At 32.8% G+C, this 12660-nt stretch overlaps 2 protein-coding genes across 14 annotated transcripts in view; both read left to right on the forward strand.

Annotated features, from left to right (window-relative positions):
• RAD54B (RAD54 homolog B) overlaps window positions 1–12660 on the forward strand; it is a 102008-nt gene that overhangs the window by 37283 nt on the left and 52065 nt on the right. For 2 of the 13 annotated variants that reach the window (XM_072734317.1, XM_026013684.2), the window contains exon 1: window positions 12136–12303. The exons of the other annotated variants lie outside the window; for them this stretch is intronic. The gene's annotated coding sequence lies outside the window, so the exon portion shown is untranslated. Of the gene's footprint in view, window positions 1–12135; window positions 12304–12660 lie in introns of those variants that run through there. 13 annotated transcript variants of the gene reach the window in all.
• Window positions 1777–12085, forward strand: FSBP (fibrinogen silencer binding protein). Its single transcript, XM_026013689.2, has 2 exons — window positions 1777–2431; window positions 6162–12085. Exons 1-2 carry the CDS (start codon window positions 2058–2060, stop codon window positions 6685–6687), a joined length of 900 nt encoding a protein of 299 aa, XP_025869474.1. The 5' UTR covers window positions 1777–2057; the 3' UTR covers window positions 6688–12085.

The following is a 12660-nucleotide window of genomic DNA, read 5'->3' on the forward strand; positions in this document are numbered from 1 at the left end:
TTTGAGTAACTTTGGTCAGGTTGTTGGGGTGAGTCAATTTTCAGTTTGTATCTCTGTGGACAAATATCATTAGTGTTTTTATTTTCTACACTTTACTGAGCAGTAAAACTGCTTAAAGGCTATGTTAGGAGGAGGAAATATCCTCTGCCCTTCAAGGTCTTTTTAGCAGGACTAAGAATTAAATTGACATGAAACAGATTAACAGGAGAAAATCAAATTTATTTTTGTACATATGGGGAGTCCACACAGACATGAGATTCCAAAGACCAGGAACTTGAGGCGTATATGGCTACCTCAGAGGTTCAGGGGTATTGGGATACAAAGGGGAGGAAGACCTTTTTGGCAGGAAGGTGAGAGTATATGTATAGAAAACATACATATATGTTACAGAGATACAGTAGATATGCTTCTTAAGTAAGGAGCAATCTCTGTTAGTAGCTTTCTTCCAGGTATAGGCTCCCCTTTCCAGTGTAAATTTAGGCAATTGAGGGGGAGGTTAAGAGCTTTTCTTGAATCTACTGGCTTTTAATTCAGAGTAATCTTCATGCCAGAATGGCTCATTTTTGGGGCAGCCTGCCCTACACTTGTATATGAGATAAAAAAAACCTCTTTTTTTTTTTTTTTGCACCTTGTTTATGTTACATTGTTACATATTGTTATGCATATATTTATTATGTTTTCAGACAGGAATTAGAAAATACATTCTAAGTTCACAAACTGGTAGCCTTGCAAATGGCTAGACTAGCTGTTCACTTTTTGTTAAAAAAAACAAAATTCAGCTGAGTACGTTTGAAGATCTTACTGGGTTTATTCAGTGATTTATGAATTAGGCAGCATCCCATTTAACAGAGAGAAAGGAGCTGTACAAAATGAATGACTTTTCTAGTCGGGAGTGAGAGAGAACAAGGAAATTATCCTGCCGAAAAATGGATTGGTTGTATTCACTTACCTTTAGGAGATGGCAGGAGTCCATTCTCACTAGTGCTGATCACATAGTTCTTGATTGACCAGTTTAAGATTTCATTTTTGGGAAGAGCCAAAACTGTAATTAAGTCTCAGGTGACATGGGGCTTAGCATAAGTGACTCCATTTTGAGCCTGGTGTCTTGTTTTTAAATAGTCCAAATTTATGAATATGGCTAAATAAAAATCTTACTCTATAATAATAGCAAATGCCATTTTGTTGTGTGCAGTCTTAAGGCATGATTATTCTGTTCTCACTGTGAATGGTGTTTTTTTTTACACATGATAAAGCAGGCTAGCATATTCACATACGTTACACCGAAAATAATCCATTCCTTTAAAAACATAATTTTTGTCTGCTTTTTAGAACAAAAATGTCTTCTCAAGTAACTGAAAAAAAAATGTAGTGGCTACTGTAGGCTGTAAAATGAAGGAGAAGCTTAGCTTTACTGTGAAGTCTGAGTCTGGGTGTAACCTAACTAGCTAGAGGATATGCAATTCCTGATTGACAGCAGGACCAGCATTATGCAGATTTGGTAAGAGAGAACAGCAGCTCAGAAAACAGTGATTAGGGGCTCTGTTAGGAATCATTACATTCATCACTCATATCTTTAGTTTTTCATTTTCCTGTCTACTGGATTTGTAAACAAATAGCACAAAACAGTTCCTCTTTTGTTTTTATTAAAGTGATACTGCAATGCAGTTTCAGTCTATCAGTTAGGCATACATGTGTGGAAATTCGATATTCTCACTAAATTAGCTAATTTTTAGCTATGTTCCATGTTTATCTCTAGACCTTTGTGTATTAAATCCTATCTCGGGCTGTTCTCTTTATACACAAGTGTGTTTTGCTTGTGCCTTCCTGTCTTCTTCAGTGAGGAGCTTTATGTAGGTCAGGCTTGGCTTAAGCAGATTTCCTGAACCTGCGTCAGCTTAAGCTGGAGGAATTTTAATAAACCCTCCCCTGTAGGCGTGGGCCTAAATGAGGCTAGCCTAGTTAAGCCTGATCTTTTTCTGTTTGTGAAAAGAGCTGAGCAGAGCTAAAGGCTGCTGCATGGTGGTTTCAGAAACTGCCTACTTAATTTGAAAAGAACAATGGTAGGAAAGGCTAGATCTTCCAATTTTACCTTATCTGAAAAGCTTGATTTGCTAAAGCTTGTGAAGCCATATGTTAAAATTCTCGAAGAACACACTAATAAACATTCAGTCATAGTGGAAAAGAATAGATGTTGGGATATCATAGCAGTAAACTATAATGCAATTGGAGTAGATCGCCCTCCTCGAACAGCCCAGGGCCTACGCACCCTTTACAAAAGGCTCAAAGAATATGCCAAACAGGAGCTCTTGCAGCAAAAAGAGACCCAATCAGATTTTAAAGGCAATATTTCTGAGCCAACCAAGAAAGTTATGGAGATGATTCCCCAGATTTCCAGTTTTTGCCTGGTAAGAGACAGGAACCACATACAAAGGTAAGCTTTATTTTATTTTCTTGTGGAAAATTATGGCGCCTCCTATCTATTGGGCTCTGGCTTAGTTGTGATAGAGATATGCATAGTAAGCATCCCCACTTCGGGAGCAATGAATAGTGTCTTTGTTTTGCTTTCTTAAAAAAGAAATGTGAGGCTATAAGGAATTTTTCTGCTGCATTTGATTTAAGCCACTTTTTATTGTCTTCCCCTCCCCCTTCCCTCTCTCTGTAGTTTTTAAAAGTAAAGGTTAGGGAGGGATAAATGGGATGAAATTTGTAACATAACCTCATAAACTTTTTAAGCTTTAAATTTAAATTGCTAATTAGCTTCTGAGAGATATCTTTTTCTTATTTCACTTAAGATTATATTCCATTGGCATTTTCAAATTTATGTAAAATTAGCAATTTCAGGAGAAATGGAACGTCTGTTTTTTAATGAATTGTTACTGTCTGCACATAGTGAATATTAATTGAGCTAAAAATCTAAAATCAGTGATTTAGTAAATTAATGACATGATTGTATATATTAAGACAGTTTAAATTATTTTCCAGCATATCCAAAATAAAAAAGATAAATACAAGAAAAGGAATTTAATGCCTAATTAGGGATTCAGATTACTTAATAGAAAGTTTTGTTGTTTTTATTCATTAATGTCTAATTTCACTTTGATCTTGAGTCATTACAGGAAAGGGGTAAGCACTCCCATAGAATTTTGCAAAGATATGAAACTATGAATTTTAATATATGAATAAGCAACCAAATTCTTATAGGGTTAGAAACAATTTTTTTGGCTAAATTTATGCTCTATATAACTACTTGCCTAGGAATCTTCAAAACTTCTTAGTACTAATTCAAATTTTAACCCCTGGCAAAAGATAAAAAGCATTCTTCTTCTGAACTATTCAGGGTTATTTAAACAAATTGTAAACTTGTTAGTTGAGGGTCATTTCAAACAAAGTTTTACAATACTTCTTGGTGGAAGAGTCATTTTATAAGCAAAATTATTGATCACCTGTGAAATCCTTTTGAAGTTAGGAGAGAAATGGGGGAGAAAAACTTTTTAGGTAGACTTGTTATTTTTATAATTTACTAGGGTAATTTTTTAAAGACCAGCTTCTTATCATATGTTGCTTATTTCTAGAAGACAGTAAAAAAAAAAAAATCGCCAGTGGGAATCTAGAACTCAGAGTATATGAATTCATCAGTGCTTAAAATGTTCTCTGTGATGAGAAATGATTAAATCAGAATTTGCTGGGTGTCCAAAAAACTCCACAGTAAGACTTTTTATACAGTACTATTCATTAAAAAATTTGTCCCCCCTCAAACCATAGAGAAAAGTGGCTTTTGCATTACAGGTATAAAACTACCTTTTGGGTATTAAGTATAGGTTTTTATAGTTCGAAAACTAGACATAGAAACTGTAGTTTTAATTAGTTGCATATTTTAAAAATACAGTGAGTATAGAAGAGAAATAATATACAAGTATCTGTTTACATTTTGACTAACCATATTCAAGGTCAGTCTTTTGAGATAACAACAGTTGCTCTGATAAAATGAGTTGATTTATACATTACAAAACCTACTGTTTAAGCAAGAACAACTTTTCATATTTTAAAGGGAAGAATATTAGAAATAAGCCATTTAAATGCCAATTGTGTTAGTGCCCAGGTTGCTATTTTATCTATATTAGCATATTTCATTTATATATTTAATGTTCTTATACTTAATTGATTGACATCATTGAATCTTAATTCTCAGAAGTTTTAATCTATAATCTTAATTATGCTTTTATATAAATATGCCTGTTAATCTCACCAAACTCTCCATTCTTAAGGAAAATATTACTGCTTATATTTAACATATTTAAAGATATATACCTATTTTGTAAGGCTACCCCTAAAACGCATTGACATATATCTTCATTTTTACTTCTCTCTAGTATCAGATTATATTTTGTGTTTTTGCAGTCTATTTGATCCTCAGCAATTCATAAGTTTTAGAGGTCCTTCTGTTTATCCCTTTTTTGTGACCTTCTCCAAAACATTCTTTTTAAAATTTTATTTTACTTTGTTATGCTAACTTGTAATGTTTCAACAAAAATGGAGTATTTCAGACAAAAGGCATTTTAAAATTTATATGGGAATATAATGTCTACATCTAATATAGTATACTCCATTATATATACTAATTTGGATAGCAGTTAGGTGGATTTTTAAAGTTTCATTTTCATCTGTAGTTTTAGCCTTCTTCCTTTCTAGGTTTTAGGGATGTTAATATAAAGGGGGAAGCCTTATCACTTTTAATTACATTGATACTGTATTGTTTTGCTTTTGAAAAGCATCAGATGACAAAAAGAATGAAAATTAAGGAATTTATGTAATCTACAACTAGATTTTTCATAACATATCTTATTTTGTTTGTATATCTTAAATATCTGATATTTCAGGCAATTTAATGCCATTAGTAAGTGACATACAGGGAATTTTAATTTTTTTCCGTATGTTCTACTTGAACTTGTTCCAGCATTTTAATCATCCATGTAGAATGAATGTATTCTTAACTATGTTACTTATTTATTGTTTGCAAAAATTTTTTTTGTAAAATTTTTTTTAAGTAATGTTAAGCGTAGTGTTTTTTCATTAATGTTCCAATAATTTCTTTCACCTCTATAACTAATTTTTAAGTTAAGCAGAAGCATACATTTAAAAAAAAGCAAGATTATATATTTTTTATCAATAGCTTCATGTTATTCATGAAATTGTTTTTTTTAAAAAGTACTTTTAAGTACATTGTGTTTATGTCATAACCAATGAAGTTATGTCAAAGTTTAAATTATGCTGAAACTACTTTTTTTCTAATAGAAGTGCCTATTTTATGGAAACTACATGTAAATTTAACAGACTTTCAATATTTCAATAGATAGTATATAGCCATTTAAAATACTTAAATAAAAAAACATTTTTTTCAATTATGCAGTATGTGATGAGCACCTTCTAGGTTGCAAGTACAGTATTATGCTAGGTGCTGGGGATGCAGTGGTGGATATGAGCCCTTTCCCTGTGAACTTTACCTGACTGATAGTTGAAGCACTGAAAGGGCAATGGAATCTTGTGGTTTTTGGACAGGTAAAGGATAAACACTATGGTATATAAAATTGTATAGTAGGATAACACCCTGATAGTTGGGCATACCCAAAGCCATACAAAAACTTGATTTTTTTTCCTTTTTTTTTGGACAGATCTAGAAATCAGTACCTCCCATAGATGGCTTTCCACCATCCTAGACCTAGGTGATTTTTAGATTTTTAATCGTCCAGGAGAGCAGAAGCAGAGGATCTAGGGCTAAGATATGGGGATAGCAAGGCCCAAAGTGCAATAAATGGCCCTTTACACCATTTAAGAACGTCAGGCTTGTGGGAACATGTCTCTTTCAAAGCATTAACAAAGGCTTTTCTTTATATTTACCTCATTGGCCTTGGGTAATGTTTGTAATTTTTGTCCTTTTGAGAACTCAAAGTTAAAGATGGATGAGAGCTATATGTATATATTTTTGAAATTTTAAATGTAGTCACTTTGTTATTCCAAGGATTAAATTTTTTTTGTTGTTTCATGGTTTTCTTTATAGCTCTAAAGCTTGACACTTTGATGTATACTAAATATGAAATTATGCTATAAATATACTGTTGTCTTCATTTGATTTACATTTTATAATGCTTTTTTGTGTGCTGTAGTGCAAACTTGGATGAGGAAGCACAGGCTGGTACGAGTTCACTACAGGTAATGTTGGATCACCATCCAGTTGCTATTACAGTGGAGGTGAAGCAAGAAGAAGACATTAAGCCCCCTCCTCCACTCGTTTTAAATTCTCAACAGAATGATATTTTAGAACAAAGAGAAGACCATGAATTAGTACATGTTATGGAGAGATCTTTGTCGCCGTCACTTTCCTCTGTTGATATGAGAATGACATCGTCTCCATCTTCTATCCCAAGGAGAGATGATTTTTTTCGGCATGAGCGTGGAGAACACTTTAGGTCACAAATAGGGTATGATCCTCAGATTCTGCAAATGCTGAAAGAGGAGCATCAGATAATTTTAGAAAATCAAAAAAATTTTGGATTGTATGTTCAGGAGAAGAGGGATGGATTGAAAAGAAGGCAGCAGCTAGAGGAAGAGCTGCTAAGAGCAAAAATTGAAGTGGAGAAGCTGAAAGCAGTTCGCTTACGGCATGATCTGCCTGACTATAATAGTCTCTAATATTTTTTTCAGTCTTGCAACTTGATAATTTTAATTTTGGCCAAATTACTCTCATTTGGGAATATCCTGAAGCAGAATACATACTCTTAAAAAGTGTTGTTAATCTCAGTTGTGATAAAACCTTTTTTGACATGATTTTCTAATTATTTAATTTTCTTTTGAGATATATTAAAACTGGTTGGCATGGTTATATGTTTTGTCTTCAGTTTTTTTACTAAGAAATTTAATTTTTGGCCTTACAAAAGATTTATTTTGATTATTAAATTAGAACACAAATAAATAGATATAAAGACAGATATATTCTTTCAAAGTTCTGAGTCTTCACTTTGAAACCTGTAGTTCAAGGTTCAGCCTAATTTAGAAGCAATACTAGCCTAATTAATAGAATCTTGCCTATATGACGTTGATTTTTATGCTTTTCTGTTTTTTGAAGAAGTCATAGGGTTCTAGGGATGGGAAGGTATTTGAAAATCACTTTCCACCTCTTCAATTTAGAGGTAATGAAACTGATATCCAGGGAGAACTTCGTGACTTGATGTAACAAAGTTATTTATGGCAGAACAAGGACCAGCCCTCAGTTTTTGTTTCTTTGTAGTTTCCCCCCTGCTATTCCACAGAGGTAAAAGTCCACTAAAATGACCTCCTTATGAAAAAAATTACGGAAGGGTTTATTTCATTACTATTGCTTTTAAAGATTCATAGGTTATAAAATCAGGGGACTTGTATTAGTTATTTTCAATCTTCTTCCCTTTTTTGCCCTGCAAAATAAGATGTTCTTTTGGAGCTGTTATATATTTTAGCTATAAGATTTAATGTCTTAATTCATTTTTAATGTCTTATTCTGAAAAAGATTTCACAGTACAAATCACAGTAAAAAAGTTTTAATGAACACAATTAAAATTTTGCATAGAAATAGCAAAAAATAGTTATGATTTGATCTATGATATTTTTGTAAATACTGCTTTTTTAGTATTTGCAGAAATAAGTAAAATCTCGATTCTTAAAGCACACGTTAAATTTAGGTTAAATTTTTAATATGTATATTCTGTTCTTGCTGGTGCTTTGTTCACGAAGGATGTTTGAGCCAAGCTTTAGAATGGTGTAGGTAGAATTTCAGTGTAGTAGAAAAGGATGTTTAAGTCAGAGTGAGCAACTTGGAAAAAGGCATAGAGAGTGGGAAACAGTGAAATCAGGGTGTACCAGCACAAATACAGGGTAGGCCAGGTGATTTTAAGTGGGTCTAGAGAGAGCCAGTTAGGGCTTGATTTACCTGGATTTAGGATTAAATGAGTAGCTACTGTTCAGCTCCAGCAGAATTTTTACATGCAGGAATACAGCAGAAATCTGCATTTTTTATGTGGAAAATTTTCACATTTTCAAACTTAAAAATGTTTGCAAATAATTTGAAATGTTTTAAAAACACTACACACAATGGGAGTGGGCCTCATTCAGCCAGTGGGCTTCCAGTTTGTGGCCTTTGGAGTAGAGTAATGGTTCACCAAGAGCAGAGCTGACCAGTATGAGAACTTTGTGGCACATGTAAATCCACTCCTTTTGAATCAGAAACTCTGGGGGTGGAATCCTGAAGAAACCCCCCTTGTGAGTAAAACCAGGCCTAACCCAGAGACAGCCCATCCAGGCACCTTCCTGGAATCTAACGAAGAAACCCCCCCCTTGTGAGTAAAACCAGGCCTAACCCGGAGACAGCCCATCCAGGCGCCTTCCTGGAATCTAAACAACGGAAAACATTCTGTTTTTCCGAGATAAGAAAACCATCCCCCCCGCCCCCCCCCCCCCCACGCCCTGACTAGAAAGTCCCTGAACATGTTCTCGCTGACCTTCAAAGAAATCAATATGTCATAACCTGAATGCTATGCTACTCCCGTGTTTTTTTTTTTTTTTGCCTTTAAAAGATGCCTGTAATTGCTAATCGGGGCTCTCTTCCAACTCTGAGGCGGAGAACCCGTTTGCGCAAACGTTCAATAAACCCTCTTGCTAGGTGCATCTGCCTGTCTGGGGTCTGAGTCTCTGGGGGGTCCACCGGGACACGTTGGCACCCGTGAGCTAGGGTCCAACAATCCAACAATCTTTTAAAAATCTTAGAGGTTCTGATACAAGCTAAAGTTTGAGAACCACTGGAACAGAGTACTTGGAAAGTAGCTTGGTGCCTAAATCATACAAGATTCTCAGAAAAAAATTGTGAAAAGAGAAATGGGTGAAGGTGAATTGAGGGACATCAGTTTGGAAGTTGATTGGTGCTACATTATAGATTACACTGAATGTTGTTTATAAATAATCACAGTTGAATGTACAATGGGGAATCATTGAAGGCTTTTGACTAGAGGATTATAAACTAGAGCTCTGAGTTAGTGTCATAATAGCCTTTATAGGGTAGGTGTTTAGTGAGAGGAAATTAAATCCAGAATTTAGGGTATGGCTATTGAAATAAAATGGATTTGCCTGGTACTATTTTATATTTTAGCTTGTTGATTGCTTAATTTCATTGGCATTTTATATCTGCTGTTAGAGTTAGATATTTTATTATAAAAATGCCTTGAATATGTAATATGAGATCTCCATTTGATAGTTTTCATCTTTATGCTATGATTTTTCTTTGAGTCTAAACACTGGACTCAAGAGATTATAATCTTATAATTCTAACTTAATGTTTTTGCAATATAATTCTAGTAAATGTATCCTTGAAGTAGTCAGTTTTAACTTTTTGGAATTCTTGAAAGCCAATTACCATATGTAATGGAATTCATATTATAATCTCAGCATGCTACTACTCAGAATTGATGTGAATGTTCAATTTGAATGTTGACTTTGTGCAGCTACATCAGTTTTTCAAACTCTGTTCTGTAGAACATTAATTTCGTGAGATGTTTCTAGGAAACTTCTGTGTTCAAAAAAGTGCTACACACATTTTTTTATGTGTATGGTTAGGTTCTAAAATCAGTGTGGAAGGTAAAAATGTACATACAAAATTGCCCTTGAAAGTTTTTTTGCTGCCCATAAAATAGTGTAAACAATAATCTTCTAGGATCATATTTTTCCTCCAGTGTTCTTCAAGATTGTTTCTTTGGTTGTGTTAGGTGACCAATCCTTAGCATTTAGGGATTGAGTAGAATAAAAAATTTTATTTTTGCATATGTTTAAACACCAGAATTGTACTCATTTCAGTGAGTTTACTGCCGCAATTTTTCTAGTCAATCTTGTTTAATTTTAATTTGTAAAAATTTAAATACCATGAGTTTTACCTATGAAATGTAATGCCAGAAAACATAAGGAAGAGTGATTTTATTTTTAAAATGTAGACTTGATTCTGTAAAAGCATATTAAATTCGGAAAATAAGCTAAATCAAAATATTTCATCTAGTATATTAGTAATTTCAATAGTGGACAGGATATTTTAGCCACTTCCTAACTTTTCTTATCCATGTGGACTTAAATGACACATTGTTATTTTTACAACTTGATTTTCTAAACTAGGTATGATTTATAATGACATCCTGAAAAAGTTAATGAAACTTTCATTTCTAAAAATGCCATTAAATTTCTTAAAATATTCAAATTAAGTACTTTGCTTTTTTATATGAGTCATCAACTTGGTGTAAGTTCGTTTTTTAAAGATTTCACTCTACCTTATTGTATCTTATGTGAAAATGTTTAGACTATGAACTATTTTCCATGTGCCTTCCTTTAGAGTAATGTCAAATTTTAAAGACATGTTTAAATAATTTACAGTGTGATAAGTTGTATTTAGTATATACTGTAGATGACAATGGTTAAATGCTTTGTTAATACATATTCTTTGAAACACAAGGTAATACATTGTACTGATATGTGTACTCTTTATGTGCCAGAAGACAAGGAATTCACTACCCCTGAGGTAAAATTTTTTGATGAGGCACAATTGAAATAAATTTATTTAAATAGTTGTGTTCATAGTAAACAATGTACCATGTCTAAATATAATATATTTATTTTTTCAAGTGCTAAGATTCACAAATTCTTAAAATCAGTTAAGTATCTGATGGTGAATTGGTAGTAAATATTTAAAAGTAATTAGATGAAATGTGGTTAACAAACAAAAAAGTAAATTCTTAAGATACATAACTTAATTAAATATTAGCAGTCATGCTAAATCTTTGCATATGATTTCGAGAGATTGAATCAGTATATATTTATATATCTTAATTGATTAAAACTAGTAGCTAGAATTTGAATTTATATTATTTTTGGCTTTCAGTTGCTTTGTAAGTAGTGGAATGCCAAGCAAATAAGTAAAATCAAAATCCCATCCTAGTTAGCTCCCAAATAAATAGACATATCATAGATTTACACTGTTAGTCGATCTCTCATGTTTTAAAATTATGTGTAAATTCACCTTACAAAAATTAAGAAACTCTTCAAATAGAAAAAGTTAAAAGCAATTTACAGTAAACATTCATATGCCTACTACCTAAATTCTGCAGTTATGGTTTTGCTATATTTGCTTAATCATGAATCCATCCATTTATCCATCAATTCATTTTTAAAAATAAAATGGTTATTTAAAACAAGTTGGAGATTATTTAGAGTACTTTACCCCTAAACATTTCAACATAAGTATTATGAACTGGAATTTAAGTATGTATGTATTTGTGTGTGTGTGTGTGTGTGTGTGTGTGTGTGTGTGTCTTTTGAGTAAGATTTGTAAATGTGAAATGTACAAATCTTAAAAAATGAGTTTTGACAAATGACTCTTGCCTGCGTAGCTTAAAATCTCTATCAAGAATGTTATTATTACCTTAGAAAGTTCTCTCCTGCCCCTTCCTAATCAGTCTCTTGGCACCTCAATCGTTCTAATTTTTAAAAAATCATAGATAAGTTTCACCTGTTCTAGAACTTTATGTAATTGGAATTATACAGTATGTACCCTTTGATTCTGTTTACTTTTACCTATTTTAGCGTTTTTAATACCATGTTGGTTCATCCTCTTATAGTAGTTCATTGCTTTCTGTTGTTGAGTGGTATTCTCTTGTATAAATATACCTCAGTTTATGTATACATTATTTTTGATGGACTTCTGGGCTTTTTCCAGATTATGGCTATTATGTATAAAGATTCCAAGTGTTCTAGTATACATTTGTTGTGGACATAATGCTGGATTAGGGAAGATCTATATGTTTAAGTTTTTAAGAAACTGCCAGGCCTTTTCCCAAAGTGATTGTACTGTTTTACACTTTCATCAACAGTGTATAGTTTTTTGTTTTTTGTTTTTTTATTCAAATAAATTTTTGCATGCTCAATGATTGGAATGTCAGAATTGAAATGAATAACTTTTCTGAATTTTAGATGAATTTAAAATACTGAGCAGAAAATAAATAAAATGGCTGAGCAGATAGTTTTGATATCTGGGAATATTGTAGTTTTATTGATATATATATATTTTTTCTGTTTTAGCCTTTACTGCGTATATGCTTTGACAGGAGGTACTGAGAAGTGTGATGAAGTGTATAGTGCCTGCCATGCTCATAAAATATCATTCTGAAAATATTTACGCAAAGAAAGATCTTTTAGGTGTATTTTATTCATAATGATACTAAAATGACATTAAATCTCTCTTATCAGGTAAGAAAACTATGGGGGCGCCTGGATGGCTTAGTTGGTTAAGTGTCCGTCTTGGTTTCGACTCAGGTCATGGTCCCAGGATACTGAGGTTGAGCGAGGTTGGGGTCTGTGCTCAGTGTGGCATCTGCTCAAGACTCTCTCTCCTTCTCCCTGCTCGTGTGTATGTGCGTGTGCACGCACTCTCTCTCTCAAATAAATAGAATACTAAAAAAAAAAAAAAAAAAAAAAAAGTTAAAACTATGGATGATTACTAGTTCCGAGGAATTTGTATATTAATGATTGTCAGTTTTTTAGTGTAATAAAAACTCTGTTTCAAATCTTAAATTTATATTGCATTTATACGTTAATATTTGTTAA

The sequence above is a fragment of the Vulpes vulpes genome, chromosome 13 (assembly GCF_048418805.1).
Source record: "Vulpes vulpes isolate BD-2025 chromosome 13, VulVul3, whole genome shotgun sequence".
Taxonomy (NCBI): Eukaryota; Metazoa; Chordata; class Mammalia; order Carnivora; family Canidae; genus Vulpes; species Vulpes vulpes.

Excerpts from the sequence above, each read along its gene's own strand:
- FSBP (XM_026013689.2), top strand. The coding sequence starts at position 2,058 with ATGGTAGGAAAGGCTAGATCTTCCAATTTTACCTTATCTGAAAAGCTT. Across the intron at positions 2,432-6,161 it reads GACAGGAACCACATACAAAG|TGCAAACTTGGATGAGGAAG; the intron begins GTAAGCTTTATT and ends TGTGTGCTGTAG.